This window comes from Stegostoma tigrinum, chromosome 30, assembly GCF_030684315.1.
Source record: "Stegostoma tigrinum isolate sSteTig4 chromosome 30, sSteTig4.hap1, whole genome shotgun sequence".
NCBI classification, from domain to species: Eukaryota; Metazoa; Chordata; class Chondrichthyes; order Orectolobiformes; family Stegostomatidae; genus Stegostoma; species Stegostoma tigrinum.
Window position 1 is genome coordinate 43,879,935 of NC_081383.1, and position 26,875 is coordinate 43,906,809.

At 41.1% G+C, this 26,875-nt stretch overlaps 2 protein-coding genes across 2 annotated transcripts in view; both read left to right on the plus strand.

Moving 5' to 3' along the window:
* The first annotated feature begins 14 nt into the window (after positions 1–14).
* On the plus strand, positions 15–24,503 carry LOC125465956 (uncharacterized). Its single transcript, XM_059638542.1, has 4 exons — positions 15–106; positions 20,990–21,215; positions 23,085–24,289; positions 24,483–24,503. The coding sequence occupies exons 2-4, from the start codon at positions 21,023–21,025 to the stop codon at positions 24,501–24,503; spliced, it is 1,419 nt and encodes a 472-aa protein (XP_059494525.1). The 5' UTR covers positions 15–106; positions 20,990–21,022.
* Positions 24,432–26,875, plus strand: part of LOC125465955 (zinc finger protein 462-like) — a 63,274-nt gene continuing 60,830 nt past the window's right edge. The window contains exon 1 of the mRNA XM_048559989.2: positions 24,432–26,332. Within this exon, the coding sequence (XP_048415946.2) occupies positions 24,548–26,332 (1,785 nt within the window). The 5' untranslated portion in view covers positions 24,432–24,547. The remainder of the gene's footprint in view (positions 26,333–26,875) is intronic.

Below are 26,875 nucleotides of genomic sequence, written 5' to 3' on the forward strand. Positions count from 1 at the left end.
GCCGTTTGGGTCTTCGAGAGCGAAGTGGTGGCCGAGGGCTGCCGGGCAATATGGTGTTTGTATAACAGCTTCTGATTGATGCTCTTGGACTGGCCGTGGGTGCGAGGTAAAGATAATGTTGTAGGGAATAGACTAGATGCGGATTTTCACTAGCTTGGCCACCTGCTTCCCTCCTGGTTGGCTTTGAATCTGGCGGTTGGGATGAGCCTTCCAGTGAGAGGCCACTGGCTTTACCCTATATTTGATGAATCGTTCAAAAACTGACTGATAATAAGGGCCTCATTCCACCCACACTCGCTAGCTTTCACTGTTGCTTGAAGGTACATGTGTCAGTTGTAAGTTGGACAACAGTGGGTTCGCAATCTCCCGTTTAGATGCACTTTTTGCTGTACTGGGTTTCAATGTAAACACTTTCAGTTTGGTTTAAAATGTTCCCTATGTCAGGACTCTGCTGAGGACAATTGACTACTTGGGATATGAGGAACGTTGAACATTTTGGTGAAATTGCTGCCGAGAACTCAGTTGGAACTACGCTGTCACTGACCTATGTCAATAACAACCCCCATCACTTTTTTCTGTGTACATTGTTGGTATATGACCATTGCAAGTTGTTAGACCAACATGAAGCAAGAGTTAGGGAATAAAAAAGGCGGGGGGTGGAAACCTGCAAAGCGATTTAAGAGCTAAACAGAAATAATTTAAAAATTCCAGATTTGGAATACCAGAACAAGGAGAATCTGCCAAACATGCAACCCAGTGTCTGTGTATTCTATATATTTCTGGCCAGGCTAGCATTTATTGCCTGTTCCTAATTGCCCAGAGGGCTGTTAAGAGTCCACCACATTGCTGTGGGCCTGGAGTCACATTTAGCATGAAATAGGAAAGCAGCTTCCTTCCCTGAAGGACATAGGTGAATCATTGGGTTTTTTTTCCCCAATGATCAACATGGGATTCATGGAAATGCTCAGCAGGCCTGGCAGCATCTATAAAGAGAAATCAGCATTAAAGTTTTGGGCCCAGTGAACCTTCATCAGAATCCTTCTGAAGAAGGATTGCTGAACCTGAAACGTTAACTCTGATTTCTGTTCTTAAATGTTAGACCTGCTGAGTGTTTCCAGTAATTTTTATTTTTGTTTTTGATTTACAGTATCTGCAGTTCTTTTTTAAAAAAGAATGGATTTGTGGTCATCGTTAGATTCTTAATTCCAGATTCTTTTAAATTAAATTCAAATTTCACCATCGCAATGGTAGGATTCAAACCCAGATCCCCAAAACATTACCTCGGGCTCTGGATTAACAGTTCAGCAATAATATCATTAAGCCATCACCTTCTCCTTTAATGCATAATGCAGTTTGATGCAAATTGGACAGAATGCAGCGATGCTTTAATTCTGCGTTGTGCAGTGTAGATTCTAAGTTTTTTTGTTTCTGAACAGGTTTGAAATTACTGAACCTGTTAGATCTTAACACATTGTGAAATCGTTATACATTGTCTTTCCTTGTAAAGATTTTGACAAAACCACAATTTGATATAATATTGTGTAAGTTTTATTGTCTACCAATTTGGAGAGACAGTAGTTGATTCATAGAATCCCAACAGTGTGGAAACAGACTATTTAGCTCATCGAGACCCCTCCAAAGAGCTTCCCACCCGAACTCACCCCCTCTCCTATCCCTTTAACCCTACATTTTCCATGTCCAACTCACCTAACCTGCACATCTTTGGACTGTGGGAGAAAGCTGGAGGAAACCCACAATGACCTGGGGAGAAGGTGCAGACTTTCCCAAACAACTAGCCAAGGCCTGAATCAAACCCTGGTCTCTGGCACTTGTGATGTAGCAGTGGTAACCACTGAGCCACTGTGTTGCTGGGCAATGTCACTGGACTGATGGTGCAGAGGCCTAGGATAATTCCGAGGTGATAATTCTCTTGTGGTGACTGGAAGAATTTAATAAGTTTTTTTCCTTCCCCACAGAGGGACTCCCTTGACAGCTCCATGTTTCCCACCACACCCAGCACTTTTCCGTGCAACCGCAGGAAGTGCTACACCTGCCCTACACCAACCCCCTCACCCCCAGCCCAGGCCCTAAGAAGACCTTCCACATCAAACAGATGTTCACCTGCACATCTGCTAATGTAGCATACTGTATCTGCTGTTCCCGATGTGGCTCTCTCTAAATCGGGGAAACCAAGCAGAGGCTTGAAGACCGCTGTGGAGCACCCATGCTCTGTTTGCAACAAACAACTGCACCTCCTAGTTGCGAACCACTTCAACTCCCCCTCCCACTCCTTGGACGACCTGTCCCTTCTGGGCCTCCTTGCAGTGCCACAATGATTCCACTCGAAGGTTGCAGGAACAGCACCTCCATATTTTGCTTGGGAACCTTGCAGCCCAATGGTATCAATGTGGACTTCACAAGCTTCAAAATCTCCCCTCCTCCTTCAGCATCCCAAAACCAACGCAGCTCATCCCCGCCTCCCTAACCTGTCCATCCTTTCTCCCACCTATCCACTCCTCTCACCCCCACCTCTACCTACCAGCCTCATCCCCGCCTCCTTGATCTGCCCATCTTCCACAGACTGATGAACCCCCACCCTAGCTCCCCAATTACATCACCTTTACTAGCTCCATCCTCACCCGTTTGACTTGTCTGTCCTTTATCCAACTTCTACCTGCCTCCCTTTTTCTCTCTCTCTTTATTTCAGAATCCCCTTCCCCCAATTCTGAAGAAGGAGCTTGACCCGAAACATCAGCTTTCCTGCTCCTCTGCTGCTTGGCCTGCTGTGTTCATCCGGCTCTACACCTTGTTATCTCAGATTCTCCGGCAGCAGCAGTTCCTACTATCTTAGAATTTAATAAGTGTTGTTTTTGTGATTTACCTAGTGGTACTTATTTGAGGCGTGGTCTACCAAGGGACATGGTTTATTATCATTGACACACGATGTATGCATGTAGTTCTATGAAAGCTGTCTTTCGCTCTAATTTCCCAAGTAACCTTACAGTTCTTAACTGTCTATGTTCTCACACTAGTTTAAAATCCACTTTAGAAACGCAAGATGGTAAAGAAATTTATACAACCCCAATTGCAACTGGCCAAACTGAGAATTTCTTCTAGTCCTAAGGTTCCTGCATCTTGGTGCTAATATTGTCGGAAGGAGTGGCAAGTCCTTTGATTTGAGTAGTCCCCTTTAAATACAGCTATCCAGCGCATCTCCAAGTATAATGGCTTACTGTCACTTGCGATGTGGAGATGCTGGTGTTGGATTGGAGTGGATAAGGTCAGAAATCACATGATACCAGATTATAATCCAGCAGGTTTATTTGAAGACACTTTCGGAGCCTCAGTCCTTCTGTACAATGACTCACCCTCCAAAAGCTTGTGTTTTCAAATAAACCTGATGGACTGTAACCTGGTTAACGAAATGTGAGGCTGGATGAACACAGCAGGCCCAGCAGCATCTCAGGAGCACAAAAGCTGACGTTTCGGGCCTAGACCCTTCATCAGAGAGGGGGATGGGGTGAGGGTTCTGGAATAAATAGGGAGAGAGGGGGAGGCGGACCGAAGATGGAGAGTAAAGAAGATAGGTGGAGAGGAGAGTATAGGTGGGGAGGTAGGGAGGGGATGGGTCAGTCCAGGGAAGACGGACAGGTCAAGGAGGTGGGATGAGGTTAGTAGGTAGGAGATGGAGGTGCGGCTTGGGGTGGGAGGAAGGGATGGGTGGGAGGAAGAACAGTTTAGGGAGGCAGAGACAGGTTGGACTGGTTTTGGGATGCAGTGGGGGGAGGGGACGAACTGGGCTGGTTTTGGGATGCGGTGGGGGAAGGGGAGATTTTGAAGCTGGTGAAGTCCACATTGATACCATTGTAACAACACCACTGTAACCTGGTGTTGTGATTTCTCGCTATTACTTAACAACAGCAGTTTGATATAACGTTGTAGTCAACACAGCTCAGATCCTCCATGTAAATTGCACTTCTGTCCCAAGAAGGGTGTTGGAAAAGGCAGTATTGGATATTGTAATTTCCCCTATTGATTTAAGCCAACCTTAGGAGCTGGGCAGTCTCAAAACGGTCCCATTGAAACTCTGATCAATTGTTCCACCGGAAACCTTGCATTGTTGTCCCATCAACACCTATTCAAATAGTAAATCAAGCTAAATGGTTTGCATATATGTGTGGCTTGATCCAGTTTGACAGTGAATTCTTTAAACTTCCTGTCTTACCATCTCCATCCCATTGTCTCATTAACACCAATTTAATATGATCAATCAACATAAATGGCTTGCATAGCTGTCTGCCTTGAGCCAATTCCTAGCTTCTTGTACAGTTGGCCAATGTTGCTTTTAGTGTCCCAAGAAAGCAGTTATTTTATTTCCAAGGAATGATCTGTTGTCTACATTTTTTTTAAAAAATTCAATACAACCTTGAATATAAAACTTGTCTCACTGGCGACTACAAAATTATCATCAATCGTTATCAAGAATAACATGGTTCAATGAAATGCTTTAGCAAAGGAACTCTTGCCATCCTTTACCCAGGCCTATATGTGACTCCAGATCCACAGCAATTATGTTGACCCTTAAATGCGAGCAGGCCACTCATTTTCGTGCACAATTAGAGAACGGCGACAAATGCTCACCATACCAGTGGCACATACTTCTTATAGTCATACAGCACGGGAATAGAGCCTTTGGTCCAACTCCTTTGTGCTGACCGGATAACCAAAACTGATCTAGTCCCATTTGCCAGCATTTGGTCTGTCTCCCTCTAAACCCTTCCTATTCATGTACCCATGCAGTTGATTATTATGAGAGCTTTATTTCACTTGTGTGGATCTGTGATCCTCTGCCTAAGAAGATAGCAGAAATTGATCTCCATTTTTTAAAAAAGATGTTGGACAGGTGTGTGGAGTATGACGGCCAAAGAGAGGGGCCATGGGACTTCTCCCAACTTGTTCTGCATTAAAGATGACAAACATATTTTTGTTTCCTGATGGGTAAAATTTTCTCATGCTCAACATGTTCAGTGCTTTTAAAGAAAAATGTTTTACGTTGTAATGAAGGCTCTGTACTACTTGGGTATTGCTAACATGTGTTCAGGTTAGAATAAACTGTAGAATTTGTGCTTGCAGGTGGATACTATTGATTAAGATCACAGGGACACACCTTTCCTGTACAAATGACATATTTACATACACAAATTTATTGGAGGAGTTTTTGAACTAGGCATGGATTGCAAAAATGCAACACCTCTATAACCCAGAGAAATACGGAAGTTGAGGTTGTTGATTTGCCTGCCAAGCTGGTTTGTTTTTGATCAGATGTTTCGTCACCATGCTAGGTGGAGCCTCTAATGAAGCAATTTGCCTGAAATTTACACTGTCTGTTCTGTTATGCTGAGTGCTGTCATTTCTGGTTTTGATCTGTGTGAGTTTGTGTATGGGGTCCAATTCTGTATGTTTGTTGATTTGAAGTATGGTTGGAGACCCATGCCTGTATGAATTCCCGTGCATGTCTGTGTTAGTTTTGGGCTACTATGTTTACCTTGTCCCAGTTAAACTGATGGCTTTCATTGTCTGTATGTTCCGATACTAAGGAGAGTTTGTCATGCTGTTTCGCTGTTAGCTGACGTTCATGTACAGACTGGACAGTTTAAATTCCAAGAAGAGTAGAATAACATCGCTTTATCAGAGGCTCCACTGATGATGCCACCTAACATGGTGATGAAACGTCTGAACAGAAACAAGCCAGCTCGACAAGCAAGTCAACAACCTCATCTGTAACCCGAGCTACAGATCTTTGCTAAAACTTTTAAATATGGAAGTTGGAAGCCAATTTATTTAAAAATATTTTGAATTTGGCTTTTGAATGAACTAAAGATTATAGAGGCGGGGGACTATCGATAAGAGGCTGTTCATGAAGATATTTAAGTGATCATGTGTGGATGTGCCAAAAGTGTCATTCAGTGTTTCAGCAACAGATGGGGTGAGCCAAGTGATGGAAGTGAACAAAGTTATAGAATTGAAAGTAACTTTTAATTTTTTTTTAACATTTTGAAATTTGATTTATTTATTTCATCTGCACTAAAAGTTAAGGACATGTGGGTCATTTTGGCTTATTAGCAGTGTGACAAATCAGGCCAGGACTACGATGAAGTGGGGAGAGCTGAGCAGTTCAAACATATGTTTCCTTAATCTGCGGAGATTGCATTGCATTCCATGGAAGGGAACTGAAACATGTTGCCTTTGTGAGAGGAGCTTTGGGCTGAATAGAAAATACACCGGCAGAGCATGACCTTAACACATTCTATTGTTGGAGGGCAGGTTTCGGTCATGGAGAGTAGACTAAATAAATGTGGAAGCATGTAAGGATTGGGATTTAGATTAGGCAGAACAAAAAGTAAGCACCTGAGATCAAGAAGGCATATAAACAATAATGAAACACACCAGAACGTTGGTTAGACCCCTTGTGGAATATTACATCAATTCTGGTCTCCCTACTGTAGGAAGGATGTAGTTAAACTTGAAGGTGTTCAGGAAAGATTTACAAGGATGTTTCCAGGTTTGAAGGGTTTGAGCTATAGAGAGAGGCTGATTAGATTGGGATTTTTCCCTGGAGTGTCGAAGGCTGAGGGGTGACCTTTCTAGAGATTTTGAAAATCGTGAGTGGCATGGATAGGGCGACTATTTAAGGACTTTTCCCCAGGGTAGTGGAGATGAAAACTAGAGGGCATAGGTTAATGTGAGAGGGGAAAGTTTTAAAAGGGACCTGAGGGCAAATTTTTCAGGCAGAGGGTGGTTATGTATGGAATGAGCTGACAGAGGAAGTGGAGGATGGTACAATAACATTTTAAAAGGCATCTAGATGGCTATTTTAGAGCATTGATAATTGGAGGCAGATAGCAGCAGATTAAGACGCTCCACTGTTCCGTTCTGTCTTTCTCTCTGTCTTTCTCTCTGTCTTTCTCTCTGTCTTTCTCTCTGTCTTTCTCTCTGTCTTTCTCTCTGTCTTTCTCTCTGTCTTTCTCTCTGTCTTTCTCTCTGTCTTTCTCTCTGTCTTTCTCTCTGTCTTTCTCTCTGTCTTTCTCTCTGTCTTTCTCTCTGTCTGGGTTGTTTTTTTCAACGTTTTGACCGGGACTTAACCAGAGGGGAATGAAGGAGCTGGAGAGCCCCGGAGGTGAATTCCGGAGCCAAGGCCAGCACGGGGAAGCAGTCCCAGACTGGAGGTCGGTGTAGGGAAATGAGTCCTGGAGAAAACCTAATCTTAGAGCAGCCGAGAGCCGGTGCAGAGTGGACTCGAGGCTTGGAGTGGAGACAGTTGTTGGACTGTTGCTGGGCATGGGTGGTCAGACCATGTGTGGAAGCCCCTGTGATGAGCTACTGCAATGTAATTTTTTATTTGTCATTTGCTTATTTGATTGTAATGTCTATCCTTTTAACATATACTATGAATCACTGTAAAGTAATGCAACTACTCTTTCTCTGATGAAGGGTCTAGGCCCGAAACGTCAGCTTTTGTGCTCCTGAGATGCTGCTTGGCCTGCTGTGTTCATCCAGCCTCACATTTTATTATCTTGGAATCTCCAGCATCTGCAGTTCCCATTATCTCTGATACTCTTTCTTTTCTATTCCTTTTTGTATCTAAGATTTGTGCCTAGGCACTTTGTACCTAAGATTGTGCCGTAAGAGGCAACATTCCCTGTACTGCTGTACTTCTGTCTTTGAGTGCATATGACAAATAAAGATATTCTAATTCTAAAACATGTAGGAAGGTTTGGAGGGATTATGGACCAAATGCTGGCAAATGGGACTGGATTAATTTATGACATCTGGTTGGTATGGTCAAGTTGGACCGAAGGGCCTCCTTCTGCGCTGTACCTCTGTGACTCTAAAAATAATTGAAAATGAGACTGGGAGCAGTGTGCAGCAGTCAACATTGCTGTGAAGCTGACTGGGAGTGGTGTGCAGTGAGTCAGCATTGTTTAAATCAGTGCAAAAGTAGAGCAGTGAACACTTTGCATTTCAAGTGAAGGAATCTCACTGCAGTACAGGTTAAGTACCTCAGCTTTTCTAAAGGGTTAGTACAGTCAGTTCATCTTCTACTTAGTACAGGGAGTTCAGGTAGTGAGTAAGTTGGTGGGGGGGGGGGGGTGGTGCTGCTATTTGTTAGAGAGTGATAACTGTAATTTTTAGATTACAAGTTAAAACTTAGCTACCTAACAGCCAGCAGAGGGTTAGTCATGTCAGTTGATGCGGTTTTGTATTCCATCTGCGAGATGTTGTCAGTCATGGATGCTAAGAGTGCCTGATGACTACATCTGCAGGAAGAGTACCCAGCTTCAGCTGCTTATTAAACGAATGGATTGACTTGAGTAGCAATTGGAGACACAAAGGAGCACACACGTTAGAGAACGGCATAGATAGAAATTATAGAAATGTGGTCACACTGAAGGTACAGGAAGGTAGATGGGTGACTACTAGGTGGGGCAGGCAGTTAGAGCAGGGGTCCCTGCAGCTATCCCCCTGTCAAACAAGTCCTCTGTTTTAGATATTAATGAGGGGTTTGCCCATCCGGTGATGACAGCAACACCCAGAGCAATGCACGATGTCTTGCCAACAGAAGGGAGGGACAAAGCATAGTAAAGCAATAGCAGTTGGAGATTTAATAGTCAGGGGCACAGATGGGTACTTCTGTGATCGCAAGAGAGACTCCAGGATGATATGCTGCCTCCCTGGTTCTGGGGTTATGGATATCTCTGAGCAGGTACAGAACATTCCTGAAGAGGGGGTAAAGAGGCAGAATACATTGTCTATATTGGTAGAAAGAATGACCAGATCCTGCAACAACAAATCAGGGACTTGGGTTGTAAACTTAAAAACAGAACATCTAGGGTAGTAATCTCAGGATTATGTCCCATGCTACGTGCACCTGAGGCTAGGAACAGACAACACAATTGAGCAGATGGCTGAAGAGCTGGTTTAGGGGGTCAGCTTCAGATATGTGGATCATTGGGGTGTCTTGCAGGGAAGGTGGGACCTGTGCAGGAAGGATGGATCACACCTAAACTGGAGGGTCATCAGTATCCTCACAGGAAGGTTCTATGATGCCACTTGGGAAGGTTGAAATTAATATGGCAGGCGGATAGGACCTGGAGCAGCAGATAACTAGTATAGAGACTGAGGAAGTGCTTGAGTCTAAGGAAAATTATAGCTAAGAGGGAAAGCAGTCAGGGAGAGGTTGCTGAGCTCAGCAGAACTGGAGGCTTGGATTGTATTTGCTTCAATGCAAGAAGTATAACAGTAACGATGGATGAACTTAAAGCCTGGACTAGTGCATGCAGTTGTAAAATTGTTGCTATCACAGAAACATGGTTGAAAGAGAGAAAGGATTGGCAGCTTAACATTCTGAGATATCTGTGTTTTAGATGAGACAGGAAGAAGCAAAAGAGGTGGTGGATTTGCATTACATGTCACAGCTGTGTTGAGGGAGGACTCCCTGGAGCTATCTTGCAGTGAGGCATTATGGATAGACCTCAGGAATAGGAAGGATTCAATCACAGTGCTGGGATTGTACTACAATCCTCCCAGCTGTCAGCAGGAGATATAGGAAGAGACATGCAGTCAGATTCTGGAAAGATGTGAAAATAATGTTGTTGTGGTGAGTGTTCTTAATTTCTGTATTGACTGGGACTCCATTTGTGTCGTGGATTTGGATAGGGAGCAAGTTGCTGGAAGTATCCAAGAGAGCTTTTTTAGCCGGTATGTGGAAAGCCCAACGAGGAATGGGGGTCGTACTGGACCTTGTACTGAGAAATGTACCTGGCCAATGATCACAGATTCAGTGGAGGAGTATTTTGGAAATGGTGACGGTAATTTCCTAAGTCTTTGAATACTTATGGATAAGGCCAAGATTGGACCTTGTATGAAGATGTTAAATTAGGCGAAGGCCAGCTATAACTGAATTAGGCAAGAATTGGAGAATGTGGGTTGGGAGCAGCTAAGTCCATGTCTGACGTGGGAGTTTTTAAAAGACCAGTTGATAAGAGTGCAGGACCGGCATGCACCTGTGAAGGACAGGAATGGCAGGATTCAGGAACCTTGATGACGGGGGGAAAAATATCAGCTTAGTCAAAAAAAAGAAGCACATCCAAGGACTAGGCATCTAAAACAAAGCTCTTGAATATTGAGGAAGTAGGAACGAGTTTAAACGGGGAGTTAGGAGGGATAAAAGAACTTGGAAATGTCCATGGCCAGCAGGGTTAAGGAGAATCCCAAGGTATTAATACATGTATTAGGAACAAGAGGGTAGCTAAGGAAAGATTAGACTCACTCCTGGATAAAGGAGGGAGGTTATGTGTGGCGCTGGAGGAAATTGGTGAGATCCTTTTAATGAGTACTTTACATTATTTATCAAAGAGAGGGTCATGGTCATGAGAGATTTGGAGGTATGGGAAGGTATGTGAATACTCGGGCAGGGCAACATAATGAAAGAGGAAGTGTTGAGTGTCTAGAAATATTGTAAGGTAGAAAGTACCCAGGGCAGGACAGGATCTATCCCAGGATACTGTGGGAAGCAGGGGAAAGAATAGCTGGGGCCTTAACAGCTATCTTTGAATCGTGTTTGGCCTCAGGTGAGGCTCCAGAGAACTGGACAACAAGGTACCACATAGTAAGTTACTGCGTACGCGAATAAGTTGTTCTAGGAATTAGATGGAGGATCAGCTAAAACAAAGCAGAATTGGAATAAATGGGTTATTTTCAGATTAGTAAACTATAAGCTGTGGAGTGCAGTAGGAAATAGTGCTGTGGTCTCAACTATTTATCGTATTGACCTTGATAAGAGCTGATTATATTTTGCGAGTTTCTCTTCTTTTTTAAAAAAAAACATGGGAGCCGGAGAAGGCAGGCCATTTGGCACTTAGAGCCATTCAGTATGGTCATGGCCAATCATCCAACTCAGTAACCTGGTCTCCCATTCCCCTCATACCCTTTGATCCCTTTAGCCCTAGGAACTATGTCTAATTCCTTGAAAGCTTTGAACATTTTGGCCTCAACCAAACCCTGGGTGTAGACATTTCAGCTGATCTCAGTCTTAGCCTACCCCTTATCATTAGACTTTGACATTTGTTTATGGACTCCTCATTCATTGGGAACAGCTTTCCTGCATTTACTCTCTCTACTCCTGTTGGAATTGTTTTTATGAACTCCCTTTCATTCCTTGAAGCTTCAATGAATGTAGCTCTAACAGATTCAATCTCTTTTCAGTTGTCATTTCTGCCATCCCAAGAATCAGTCTGGTAAATTTTTATTGTACTCCTACCATAGCCAGAACATCCATCCTCTGATATGGAGTCAAATGTGTACACCATGTTCCAAGTGTGATCTCATCAAGGTAACTGCAGCAAGATACTGCTACTCCGTACTTATCTTTTAAGTATGAAGGCCAACATACCATTTGTCTATTTTACCAACTGCTGCACCTGCATCCTAAAATGCAAGCTGCTCCCAATCTTCAGATCAGCTATTTATGACCAATTTGTATACCCTTTCCAAGGACCTAGTACTACCTCTAGTTTCCCTTATTAACCATGGTCAGGTCAGTTTTTCCATTTTATTTTTGTGTCAGACAGAAATTAAACTTGTTATTGTTCCTCCCATATGCTTTTAAAATGTTTGCTATTGCTTATCTACTGTCCTCCCTTTTAAGTAATGTTCTCCATTGCATTTCATACCATTGCAATTTCCTTTATCTAGATTCAGGACCCTGGTCTGAGAATCAACTACATTTTAATTAATAATTCTGTTGTATTACAGTCATACTTTCCCAAGGGACCTTGTATAGCTCCATTGCTAACTACCCCTTTCTCATTGCACAATGACGGTGGGGTGACCTGTCCTCTTGTCAGGCCCTCAACATTTTGATTGAGTCAGAAAATCACCTCTTGCACACGCCAGCAATTCCTCCTCAGTAGTATTGTTACTGATTTGATTTGCCCAATTTATAGGTAAGATAAATCTGACCATAATTATATTGTACATCTATTGCTTTCAACTCTAATTTTGTATTTAATACCATCCCCAACATCACTACTGTTGGGATTCTACAGAGAACTCTCACTGTTGTTTTCTGCCCCTTGTGTTTCTAAGCTCCACCTATACAGATTCCACTTCATTGAAGCTAAAGTTTCCACTAATGCATTAATGCACTCTTTTTAACTAACAACAGTACCCTGCTTCCTTTTCTTTTCTATCTGTCCTTCTTAAAAACTGAATGCTTTTGGACATTAACTTCTAATCACTGGTCACCCTACACCCATTTCTCTGTAATCCCAAATATATCATTTCCATTTGCATCTACTTGCACAACTAGTTCATCCATTTTATTGTGAATGTCTTGTGTATTAAGAACAAGGCCTTAAGACTTATCATTTTAAATGTTCTTAGCCCCATTCGCATTATTATGCACTGTGGACCTTTTCAACTCTTGCCCTTGAATTCTCTGTCAATCTCTTTTATTTCCCATTCTGTCTTCTGTTTTTACTGTACTTTTTCTCTTTTCCCTCACCCTGTAAAGATTTCCATTCCCCTGCCATTTTAGTTTAAACTCTCCTCAACCACACTGGCAAATTCAACCCTGGGTCCTGGTCCTACTCGGCTGCAACCAGTTCAACTTGTACTTGCCCCGGTCCCAAGAGATGGATCTAATGTCCCAGGAATCTGAAACCCACCCTCTTGCAGCCTCTATATATTCATCTGATTTTATATTGGCATGACATTGGCAATCCTGAGATCGCTAGTTTTGTTGTACTTCATAACTGACGTCCTAATTCCCTATATTCTGCTTCAACTCATCGTTTTTAATATGTATGTTGCTGGAGACAATGTGTTGCACCCTGGGGACAGTATACCATCTTGGAGTCTCGGAGCCACAGAAACCCCTCTTCTTACATTTAATTCTCCTATTGGTATTGCATTTCTGCGCTTATTTCTCCTCACCCATGTGGTATAGGCATGGTGTAACAAATTTGGCGGTTGCTACTTTCCTCTGAGAGGACATTCTGCCCAACAGCATCTAAAGAAGTATACCTGTTTTTCAGGAGAATGGCCAGAGGCTCTCCTGTGCTGCCTCTTCCTCTTTCTCTCTCTCTCTCTGGCTGGTGATCATCTATTCCATTCTTGCCTGCAGAGTGACCACTTCTGTGCTATCCACACTACTTCAAGCCTTGTGGATGCTCCAGACTATCCCTAGTTGCCCCTTTAGCTCTGAAGCTCAGGCTTCCAGGAGCTGCAGCTGAAGACACTTCCTGCGCATTTTCTGATCCTGGGCAGTGGAACTGTACCAGAATGCAGACTAGAGCTCTCCTCTGTGCCTTACATCTTTAAACTAAATCCTTAGACTGCTCTTAAAATCAAATAACCTTAAGTATTTGAGGTCCTCTCCACTATAGCCTTTAAAAACTGTAAAGCCAAAACAAAGACCTTAGAAATTGTAAGCAATTAAAAGTAGTATTAAGCACATCTTTTTTCCCCCTCGAGCTCTGCTTCTAAATTTACTGAAGGATCACTCTGCTCCCACTGCTACTGCAGATCACAATTTGAACCTCGTCTTTTATCAGGAAGCTTCACTGCTGCTGTTTACCCCCAGGTTCACTCCGATCCTGCTCCAACTGGCTTCATTGCGACGTTGACTGCAGGATGATCTTAAAGTGGGAAAAGCTGACGCAAGAACAAAAGTTTTGTAGCAAGAGTATGTAATGCAGTAAACTGTAATATTGTCACATTGGTTGCCCACCTTGCCAGAAGAATAGAAAAGCAAAATTATTATTAAAATGGAAAGAGACTTCAGAGCACGGAAGGATCTTGGTGTCCTTGCCTATAGATCAGAAAGTATTAGCACACAGCTGTTGAAAATAACTTTATTTGGAAAGGCAAATGGAATGTGATATATATTGCAAGCAGGATGAAGTATAAAAGTGGGAGATCTTGCTGCATCTGTACAGGAGTTTGGTGAGACTGCACTTATGAATGCTGTGTACAGTTCTGGAATCTCTACTTCATCAATGATATACTTGCATTAGTGGCAGTTCAGGATGTTTTCCCTTATGGAAAATCCAAAACTGGAGCACAGTTTCAAGTAAAGGTTCTCATTTAAAACAGATAAGAAGGAATTTCTTCTACTAAAGGATTGTTAGCCTTTGGAATTCTTCATCACAAATAACATTGGAGCCAGGGTAATCGTCTAATACAGCCTCAAATATATTGTTATTTTTGACATCATCAAAAGTTATGGGAAGCAGGCAGGAAAGTGCAGTTAAGGTCACAGTCACGTCAGCTGCAATCTTGATTAAATGATCGAGAAGGTTTGATGGGTGAATAGCCTATTCCTGCTTAAATTTCATAGTCTTTCTAAACTTCATAGAAAGTGAACATTGATGCTGGAGCCTTCACAGGAAAATATGGCACTTAGTGGCCAAATCATTTGTGATTTACCCATCACACTGAAAGCTTCCCTTATTTGCAATTCAACACCCTGTTTTCTTTCCTTTACAGCTGCTTCACTTTATCTTAATATAATGAGGTCCTTGTTTGATCTTTAATTAGTATTGCATCATGGTTATAGACATTCAAGAACTCTCCTAACCCCATGTGAAAGACTACACTTCCATGTTCAATAATGTCTGCCATATGAGGCCCGTTTTATCAATTTATCTAAACCAATCTACAGCCTGACTGTTCCAAATTGCTAACCCTCATGAATGTTTTATCTATCAACTGTAATTTTGTCTAGTTTTATCTAGGCAAGGACATAGAAAAATTAATGACGAAAATGAACAGACCCAGTAAAGACCCCATCGAGAATTCTGCTCTTAGCTAAGTTTCTGTCAGATCTTTCCATGAATAACTGACATTGTGTTTTCAATTACTTATGCATGCTTGATAATATTTAAATAATTTCATGAGTACTCTCAGGAAATATTTGATATTTTATGAAAAATGTTTTGGAAATCATTGTCAGCCAGATCAATTACTCTTCTAGTAAATTCTGTAAGTTCTTCAAAAAAATCTGCATTTCATAAAATGTTGTTGAAAATCTGTCATAAGCCACAAACTCTCCAAGAAACATATAGTACGTGTTGTTATGCTTTCCAGTTGTCTCCCTAACACTGGTATCACTCATGCCTTTATTTCATTCTCTGTTTTTTGTCTTTAAGGAGAGAGAGAGAGAAAATAAAATTTGGAGTTTTTTTAATACTGTAAAACACTTGAAATGCAAGATCCCCAATTTTCTTTGATAACAAGGTGTAGAGCTGGATTAACACAGCAGGCCAAGGAGCAGGAAGGCTGACGTTTCGTGCCTAAACCCTTCTTCAGAAATTTTCTTTTTCTTGGACATGCTTGGGATAAATGGCATGAGCTTCTGCAGTGATCTTGGCTAAAGTCTTTTCCATGATTTGCACCTAATGAATGTGTATTATTTTTGTTGCATTATTGGACAATATAATTGAGAAGTGAAAAAAGAAGACCATATCTGGAATTGCCTTGAAAGTAGTTGTGTCTTTGAGACAAAATGAATGTAGGTGTTGGAGGGATGTATCTTTTTTTCTCCCTTTTTTTTCAGTTCATGAAACCTCCTCAATACCCGAATAAAAAGCAGTGAGTGCATAATTTAATTTGCATGCTGGGGGTGCCCAAAGTACTCAACATGAAGCCAAAGGAGTTAATTTTAAATTGATAGATTAATTAGATTCCCTACAGTCTGGGAACAGGCCCTTCGGCCCAACAAGTCCACACCGCCCCTTGAAGCATCCCAACCAGACCCATCCCCCATAACTCTCACACCCCTGAACACTACCGGCAATTTAGCATGGCTGATCTACCTAGACTGCACATCTTTGGACTGTGGAGGGAAACCGGAGCACCCGGAAGAAACCCGCGCAGACACAGGAAAAATGTGCAAACTCCACACACACAGTTGCCTGAGGCTGGAATCAAACCCGGGTCCCTGGCGCTGTGAGGCTGCAGTGCTCACCACTGAGCCACTGTGCTGCCCCGAATCAAATACATTTCTTGTTGCCTTTTTTTCTTTCTTTCCTGTTTCATCACAACATATCTTTTGTAAGCAAATTTTGAACTGATGCCTTGTGCTCCAAGGCCAATGTCAAGTAAAGCGAGACTCCTGGATAACTCCACCTCGAACTTACAGCTCAAAAAAAATCCATTCACAATTACTGTTTCCTATCATGTGGCCAATTTTGTATCCTTGTTGCTGCTGTCTCTCATAATCTGAGCTCGAACTTGAGTCTTGTGTTGTGTGGTACTGTGCCAAACATCTTTTTGGAATGCTTGTGCACCACTCGGCAGCATTACCCTCATTAATCCTCTATACCCCTAATAAACTGCAATAATTTAGTTAGACATGGTTTTTGGCTTGAGAAATCCACACTGGCTATCTTTAATTTATGCACATTTGTCCATATGATTATTAATATTATCTTGTATTATTGAACTAACTGGTCTGTAGCTGACAGGCTATTCCTTGCTACTTTTTTTTTAGGGAACAAGTGGAATGTTCGCAATTAATCAGGTCTCAGGAATGAAAGATTGTGGCCAGTGCCTCTGCAATTAATATAGTCATTTCCTTCAATATCCTTGGATGCATTTCATCTGGTCTATTGCTTTATCAACTTTAAATACAGTCAGTCCACAACCATCTCTGTATCAATTTTGAACTCTTCTAATGGCTGAACTTTCTCCTCTCTCACCTTCTTCTGGATTGCATCTGTTTGCTTGGTAAAGTACAGATACACAGTATTTATTTAATACTTTAGCCATGCTCCTGCTTTGTGTAATTCCCTTTTTATGACCTTGAATTAGTCCTTCCTTCTTTTAACATCCTTTTACTATGTATGTGCCTATAGAAGACTTGGTTTTCCTTTGTATGGTATTGCCAGTCTCTCTCCAAATACCTTTTTCTTTCTGTTGCTTTGTCATATCTGTTCTGAACCATGTAATTCAGCTTGGTTCTCAATTGTATTTTCTACCTGGCATCTGTTTTAAAAACAGTTTTTCCCTTTATCTTAGTTTCTATCTTCGTTTTCATCCAGGGATCTGAGGATTTGTTTGCCCTGCCTTTTGCTTTTGAGAGAATGCACCTTGATTGTGTCTGAACCATCCCCAGAAGGTAGATAGTCTTTTTCTTTTTGGCTCCAATCTATCTGGCCCAGGTCCATTCTTGCCCTCTTGAAATCAGCTGTCTCTCCCAGGTAATTATTTTTGCTCTGGATTATTCATTGTTCTTTTTCACTATCATCCTAAATCTCATGAAACAATCTAATACTGACCCTTTAAATGCTCCCCTGCAGGGACTTAAACTACTTGGCCTACCTTATTCCACTGGTTGAGCATGATTCTTTGCTTGCTGGACTGGACACAGTCTGCTGTCGAGAATTTCTCCTGAACTCAATCAAGGAACGCTTGTATCTCTGCACTTTACGCTGCAACTGTCCTGGTTAACATTCAGACAAATACAAGTTTCTCATTACAGCTAATCTACAAATATTTGTAACTCTCTGTAATTACCTTCTAGCTTTGTTATTCCACACCTTTTCCCACTATTTGGTGGTTTTTAGACAATACTGAGCAATTAAACCATTTTTATTCATTACTCTAGCCAAATGAGTTTTGTTCTTGACCCCTTCAGGACAGACATTTTCCATTGCACTGCACTTCTTAACCAATACCCCCTACCCTACTTCGTTTCTTCTTTTCTTACCTTTACTGCACACCTTGTATCTTGCAATATTTAGTACCAAATTGATACTTCTGTAAGTTTCTGTTGATCACTTGGACCAGTGGGCAGAAGAGTGGCAGATGGAGTTTAGTTTGGATAAATGCAAGGTATTGCATTTTGGTAAAACTAACAAGGGCAGGACTTGTACAGTTAATGGTAGGCCCCTGGGAAATGTTGTCGAACAGAGACACCTAGCGGTTCAGGTGTGGTCCCAGGTAGACAGCGTGGTTAAGGCATTTAGCACGCTCGCTTTCATTGCTCAAACCACTAAATATAAGGAGTTGGGACATCATGATGAGGTTGTACAGGATGTTGAGGTCACTTTTGGAACACTTTTTGTCGAAACAGTTCTGATTTTCCTGCTGTAGGAAGGATATTATTACATTGGACAGGGCCAGAAAAGATTTACCAGGAAGTTGTGGAGACTGGAGGGTTTGAGATATAAGGAGAGCTGGATAGGCTGGGACTTTTTTCCTGGAGCATAGGTTGAGGGGTGGTCTTCTCGATGTTTATAAAGCCATGAGGGGCATGGATAAGGGAAATAGCAAAGGTCTTTTCTCTAGTGTGGGGGTGGGTGGATTCACAACTAGAGAGCATATTTTTAAGGTGAGAGGAGAAAAGATTTGAAACGGACCCGAAGGGCAACGTTTCACACATGGGGTGATTTGTCTGGAGGAGGAACTGCCAGAAGTGGTAAATGCAAGTACAACCATTTGGACAGCTACGTGAACAGGAAAGATTTAGAGGTATATGGGCCAAATACAGGCGTGTGGGCTAGTTTAGTTTAGGAATATAGGTCGGCATGGGCAAGTTGGACCAAAGGATCTCTTTCTGTGTTATATGACTCTCTGCCTCTGATTGCTACTGCCATGTTACAACTTGGTGAGGAGGATGATGTGCTCCTTTCTCATCAACACACCCTGTCAGTCAAAGCAAATGCTATTTTTTTTGACACGTAGTTATAACACTTCAATTAAATCTAGGTAGCCAGATCTAACAGGAAACCCAATTCCAAGGTTATATGGCATGAAGGAGATTGATGTTTTATGCCCTATTAAAACCAATGCATCAAGAACACATGACATTAAAACACGTGCTCACGCATGTGTATGCATGCACCAAAGATAGTAAGCTTAGGAAAAAAAAGAGCGGATCAGATGGTGTCCATGCAGGCAGAATTTTCAAATAATTTCAGTTTAAAGTTTTTAGACTCATTGTGTTGTGAGTGCAAAACTTGAGTTCAGGCAGGTTAGCAGGTGTCCTAGTTCCTTGGAAATGGCAAAGCTTGCTGGTAAACTGGAGTTGTTGGTGACTAAAAAGCAAATTATTGCAGATACTGGAGATCAAAAATGAGAACAAAAAATAACTGTAGAAAAACAGGTTTGGTAATATGTGGAGAGAGAAAACATTTGTGTTTCTATTAGGGTCTGGGATTGGTTGATGTAGAATCATGTGGTTGGAGGTAAGAAATAACAAGCCAAAGCAGTCACTGTTAGGAGCAGTCTGCAGGCCCCTAGCACAGCAGCCAATAAATCAGGGCATGAGGGCATGTAACAAAAAAAGCAATGCATTAATCATGGGTGACATTAACCTTCATGTGGATTGGGAAATTTTGAATCAAAGGTAGCCACAAGGAAAAATTCATGAAATTCTTAGAACAACATGTTGTGGATCCAGCGTTCAGGCTGTCTTGGACCTGATAATGAGGCAGGTTTGATAGTCGTCTGAATGAATGATCCCTGAGGGACCAGTGACCATAACATGTTGAATTCAAACATTTCAGATATTTTTACAGAAGGCCAAAGTGAACATAGACCCCCATGGTGAGTAAGGCTGTGGAAATAATGGGGAACCAGGAAATGACAGAGTTCAGTGAATACTTTGCTTCAATCTTCATGGTAATAGACATTAAAAAAGCATTCCAAAAATACTAAATAATTGCAGGGGAGGAGAGGCTGGCAGGTGAGGAAATAAACTTAATGATCATTAAGCAATGTTGAATTCAGCTTTCAGTTCAAGTGTGAGAACCTTGAGTCAGAGACAGATAACAAGAATTGCAGATCAGCTATAGTACTTTTTCCTGTAATGGGGCTGTTAGCTGGTCAGATTTCTACACCTGATGAGCTGCACCCAAGGATTTTAAAGGAAGTAGCTACAGAGATGTTGGATGCAATGGTCATAATTTCAAAGAATCTTTCTCTTTGGGAAGTGTCACAGAGGTTGGGAAAACTGCTGACGTACCACCCTTATTCAAGAAGGCAGGGAGTCAAGAACCTAGCACCTATAGGCCAGTTAGCTAAATCCTTAGCATAGGGAAAATGCTAGAGTTTGTTATAAAGGAGGTAATAGCAGAGTATTCAAAAATGCTTGATATACTCAGAGTCAGCATAACCTCGTGAGGGTAAAATCATGGCTGAAAAATTTATTAGTTTTGTGGAATAACAAATATACGAATGGAGATCAGTAGATGCAATGTACTGGGATTTCCAAAGTGTTTGACAAGGTACCACACATTAGGGTATTTAAAGTAACTGTACATGGTATTGAAGTAATGTATGAGTGTGGGTAGAGGATTGGCTAATAAATGGCACAGAGTTGGAATGGGGGGGCATTTTCAGGATGGCCACCAGTAATTACTGGAATGCCAAAGAGATCAGTGCTGGGGGACAATTGTTTATCACATATATTAATGATATAGATGATGGAAATGAATGTAATGTTGCCAACTATGTTATGCACAAAAATGGGTGGAAAGGTGAGGATGAGAGTGGTATACAAACTGGTTAGGTGTGTGGATGAAAACTTGACAGAATGTAATTTCTCAAACTGAGAGGTCCTGCACTTTGGCGGGAAGAATGGAAGAGTTTAACATTATTTTAATGGAGAAAGACTGCAGAAATGATGGAGCAGACACAGTGGGTTGAATGATCTACTTCTGCTCTTGAAGTCTTATGTATTCCTTAAGACTAAAGTGAACAACTAGGCTGTGTGTTGGCTTGGGCCAGCGATAATTCACTATTCGATATATCTTGCTCATTTTCTTAAATTCCCTCTTCATTCACCTGACCCCATAAGCATTGCAACTGAAACTGGAAATTTGGGAAGAGATTGGATTTGCAATTCCTATTCAAATATCCTGCTGTTTCACCTCTGCTGAAAAGAATGGAAGAAGGATAACATTATTTTCTTTTTCAGAAGGTTTTCCAAAAGGTGTGATCAACTGCAATTGAGATGTTCCATTGTGGTTACTGTGATTTGGGGACAGCGTGCATTGATGAGCTAGATATTCACATTCTAGAGACACATACAGACTTTCAGCCTTCTGACTGCCCTCCTGACAAATTATCCAATCAGATTTTTCCAGTTTCGACATGCTCCAATTTACAATCCAGTCAGCCTGACATGCAGATATTTGTCAATCCTGGTAAGAATGCATTCATAAAACTGTTATTTTCTTTTGCTTCTTTTTCCAGCATGTAACTGTGTTCAGTTTATGGAATTAGGTTAAGTACTGGTAGGTGTGCAAGCAATGCAGCTCGTTGCTGTCAAGAAAAACATTGTTCAGTGGATATGTTGGATACACTGAGTACTTAATTATAGCAATAAAACCAGATGTTCCTACTTCATTATTATAAACATGCAGGGTGGAATCTCAAAGGTTAGAACAATATGGGATATACCGTGAGACTTGTGGCAGAATCATGCAAAATTTCTGATGGGGCCTATCTAAATGTCAGAAGCTTCACAAGCCATCCTGTGTGCTTTTGACAAGTGATGTGGTAGGTTTCTTGCCATGCAGTGATGAATTGTCAATTAGGAGGGATTGTTGCTTGTTAAACACCTAGTTAAAGGCCCAACACGCCTCATTAATATTCAACTTATCTTAGTAAATCTGCCAACGAGCTGGAAATTGACAAATCTTTACATGAAAATCAAAATGGGTACCTGGTGATTTCAATTCAGTATTTGTTCCAAAGGACCTCCTTCCTGGACACCACCACTATGGGGCACAGTCCGTAGGCACTGGTCACCCACACCACACATTGTCAGATATTGTTATCAGACATGGGTTTAACATGACTGTCTTACTTTTGTGCTCTGTACCCCTGTGTATAAAGTGCAGGAAACTGCATTCCTTATCAACTACAAAATGCACTTGCACATCATTTAGAGTTTATAATTGCGCCCTTTTTTATGTCAATTTTGGCATTCTTTCTAACAAAATTGTAGAACTTACTACTTTCCTGCCTTAAATTTAATCTGCCAATTGCCTATTCAATCCATCAACATGCCTTGACCTTTATGCTAACCTCCACACAGTTTCTAATATATCAAAAATTTCAGTTGTCTGTAAGCTTTGAAACTCTGCCAAGTGCACCAAGGTGCCGCTATTTAAGTTGCGTATATAAGGAAGAACAGTGAATCCATTGCAGTCCCAAAATCATTCAATAACAACATGGAGACAAGTAATTGTTCCTCTAGTGTGAATTTGAATTATTTCATTTTGGCATGTATCTATCCAGAGTAGGAAATGTCTGCCTTAATGTATTGACTTACCTATTATCTTTTTTAGTGTACTTTGTTTTAGGAACATCCTCTGTTCTGGAATTTTATAATCTTGCTCATTTTTCATTCAGATCTTCCAAATATGTTTTAATGATTTATTTTATACTTGACTGTACCTTCAGTCATTTTCCTGGTTGAGACAATTGTGGTGGCGGAGTGACACTTATGACGAAATGACATATGGCTTGTCCCACCCCCCACCCCTGCTCAGACATTTGTTCTCTCTTTTAGAGCATCCTGCCTTGTTCCATCTTAACTGTGTTCAAATACTTTAAAAAGATGCTTAAAAACATCTGTCGCTTTAACTGTTACAGCCTCTGACAATATAATTTCAGAGCGAAGTGATGGATTGACTTCATAGAATCTGCAGGACAGTACAATCCAGATAGGGTTAATTGTTGTTTTGATCTGCAACTTAATTGTCCAGTGTTTCTCTCAGGATCACCAAATAAATAAATGTCGAACTCTGTCTCAGTAAATGAGACAGATTTCTGATTGTTACGAATAAATTATTTCAGTCAGTAAAAGCAAAATACAATGGATGCTGGAAATCTGGATATAAACAGAAAATAGCGTGGAAACTCAGTGGCCCTGACAGCACCTGTGGAGTCAGGAACAGTTAAATTCTGATTCCAGAGATATTTCTTTAAAACTAAGTGTTTGTCTTTTGCTGTATACTTCTACATAATCCTAAGTAATTTTACTGTGATATTCGCCCTCTGTGTAGGACAAGGCTTGAGAGTTGGGAACAAGAGTGACTTGAATGAGGACTTGATCCACAGCAGTCATGTTATTCCATCAGTTGACCATTTCCAAATGAGTGGTGAGTATCCTTATGGATGCACAGCTTTCAAGGAATATCTGAATTCCTCTTGTGAGACAGTTGGGAAATTAGAAACACTAGAAGAGTCAAACAAACAAGTTGCTCTTTCCAACACGAATGCAACATTTGCCATTGAGCAGGTGACGGATGTGTGTAGTATTGCACGTGATAATGAATGCAATAAACCCAACATTTTCAACAAGGAGTCCGAATTAGATCTGCTAAAGGACGCTACTTTGCCCTTCAAAAGTGCTGAGGAACCGGAAATGACAAACCTGGGTCTCTCACAACTTCGTGAAACTATGTTGGAAGTAACTAAGGAAACGGAACTGTCTGAAAGTTCGTTGTTTTTACCTCTGGATGGAGGACAGAATACATTGCCAAAACAGATTAATCCTGATAAACCAAACAAAGATGGGATGGAAGTGGAAGTAGATGGAAAATTAGTTGCAGAGACTGGTAAGATGCCCTGTTCGTGGTGTGAACATGACACATTCAATAAACAATGCTTTGAAGGTCATACAAAAGAACAACATAGTTACTTTGAAAGTGACGAAGAGACTCCGATCTCCACAATGGAGCCAGGGTACTTGGGATGTAAAGAACAGGACTCCAATTCTCAAGTTGATTCAATGAATTATGCTTCTCGGAATGCAGAGACAATAGTGAGAGAGAGTGAACTGTGTAGAATTGAACGTGAAAACCCTCTCTCAAAAAGCAATTCGGGTGACATCTCAATAACTGGTGGTGACAAACCTTCCAAGAATATGCGACAGAAATCTGTAACACATCTTACTTTTCGGCAAAAAGTCAGAACAACATTAAAACTTAACAGCCAAACTGTATTCTATGTGAAACGACTATGTTTGTTTCATTGTGTTATTTGTCGATTTCATACTTTGTACCGTCGTTGTGTCTTGCGCCACGTGAGGAGTATGCATCATAGCCACGTTAGAAGTCCTAAACTGAAAGGCTGTGTCAGGTTTTCCAATGGTTTAAGTACACTGAAACTTGGTAAAAAGGAGTGCACTTTAAAAAAGTTAATTTTGAACAGTGGTCCACTGCCCTTGGAAAGAAAGGATTCCCGAGTACTCAAACCAGATAGGAGTGTAAGAAGTGAAAATGTAAATTTGATGCCTTTTGTTGCAAATCCATCACTTTGCCCTAGTGAATCAGATATTACTGAATCTAAAAATTGCTTAAGAAAGCAACATGTTAATCCATGTCATGAAGTGTCATTCGTCCAACAGATTAATGATCAAATACAATTTTCAATACCTTATCTTCTGGCTAATGATTCAGATGCTAAAACAAGTTCAGTAATACCTAAAGATCCTCCAGGAGCTCCTTCACATTTTTCACCGTTGATGACGTCTTATGAGAAGATAACCTATGGTGATCTGAATATTAAAACTCTGCCACCTTCTAGTAAGTGCCTGGCATTGGAAGCCATAGTGGAAAACCTGAAAAGTCGTGTGGCATCACCAATCAAATGCAGGCCAACAGTTGCATTGCTTAATGATCGAATAGCAAAGCCCAGGCGAAGCATTCCATTTTGTAGAACAACAGAGGAGCAGCAGGCTAAGTGGGTGATGGAGGCATACACTTTCTTAAAGCAACAGAAGATTGAAAGAGCTGCTGAGTTTTCTTCCTGTGATGATGATGATTATCTCCTTGATGCAATGGCTGAAATTGAAGTCGTGCTATCTGATACAGATGATAACGGTAACTATTCACAAGGCTGTCAAAATTATGGAACTTCAAACGTAAACTTTGCAAAAGCAGCAGAAGACAAAAGAGAAATTCTCAGTCTTGCATCAAGTGCAAAAATAGAACCAGGAAATGTTTGCAGTCGGTTGCACAAATGTGACATCTGTCCTTTTTCAAGTGCCAGTATTATGTCAGTTCTGTCACACTGTCATAGACAACACCCCGAAGAAAACATACCTTCCCCCAAGATCCAGAAATATAGCAGTAAGATGACTGTGCAGACGGGATTAGATTTACCTTTGCCCAAGCACAGCTTATTTTGGTTTGATTCTAAATCTGCTGATTCAGTTATTCCTTGTTTTACTGGATCTTCAACATTGTGTTTCTGTGAACATTGTTCATTCAGTGGAGACTGGGTTTCTTTATTTGAGCATTACCAAAAATCTCATACATCTACAAATGTAACTAAATATGGGAGACCGAAAGAGTCAGAGAGAAGAAATGTCAGCAATTTACAAGTCAGGGCTCCAGTAGCTTCCACTTCTAGCAGTGAGCCACAGGTGGTGTTTCAGTGCCAGCTCTGTAATTTTACCTGCTCATCAAGACGAGTCATTTGTCGACACTATTGCATCAGGCAGAGTGTTACTTGTGCTCAAGTTGAAGACTTTGATATTCTTTACAAATGTGCCTTGTGTATGTATACTCATTTAACTCAGGAAGGACTCATTAATCATTATCTCATATACCATGATATTGAACCTCAATTTAGCTCTCGTGGAATCAAGACAGGCCAGAATGAACTTGTCTCATTCCTATCCAGTGATGAGGATCTGAAAGCTGGTATGGAAAAACAGATATGTATGCTATGTTCATTTAAGGCTATTACTCAAAAAGAACTTTTGTTCCACTATAAATTACGACATCCAAGATTTTATTCCCAAAATAGGTGCACTATTGAATGTAAAAATCATGCCAATTTGCATACAACAAACCTAGATCCACAATTTTGTGAAGCAAAACATTTCAAGAATGGAAGTGAATGTGTAAAGACTATGTTGGAGTGGGGAATGAGTGTGGTCAATACCAAGGAGCCTTCAGCCTTTGGTGATGGCAGTGAACTTGAATTGATCAGCTGTAAAAGAGATCGAGACTTAATAATGGCAGTGCCTGTCAGAGAACACCTGAGAAATCAAAACAACAGCCCATTTCATTATGGGCAGAAGGCCATCATGACTGCAAACTCATTAGATGTAACAAAATTGCCATCTAAACAATTTCCACTGAACAGACCTGGAAGTCGGAGCGTAGAATACAACCTAATGCCAGGAAAGCAAAATGTTGACAGCAGTGACATTTTTTGTGAATTTGGTGATCCTCTGAATAAAATCACAGTCCAGGAATCTATATTTGGTGCTGAAGATGACTGGCAACAACGAGACCTGGTATGACTCACTGATTCTTAATTGTTTTTAATTCCTTTTGGGGCGACATAAGAATGGAAAAAAAAACAAAGAACAATACAATCTTTGTTCGTGTTTGACAAACCTATCGGCTTGAAATCACACAGCACTAAATAGGGAGATACACCTGCGGTTCAAGCTAACTTCAATATTTTAATCCATTGTTGACCTGTTTGGTTTGAATACCGTTGAAACAAAAATATAAAGAACAGAGTTACTTGGTGTAAAAGCTCAACTGAATTAGATAGTTATTTGAATGAACTTTCTCAGGTCTGTTTGTAATACACCCCTAGGACAGCTGTACATGTCTTAAAATGGCACCCAGATCTTCTGGCTCTCCAGTAGGGACAAGGCCCCACCCACAGATGTGTAAAAACATCTCTGACAAGGTTGATGTAAAAAATAATTATTTGCTTATGGGGGTGTTTGTGACACAGTGGTTGAGTTCTGATCTCTGTGTCAGGAGGCCTGGGTTTAGGTCTGTTGGCTCCAGTGGTGTGTCGTAATGTGTCTGAGCAGTTGATT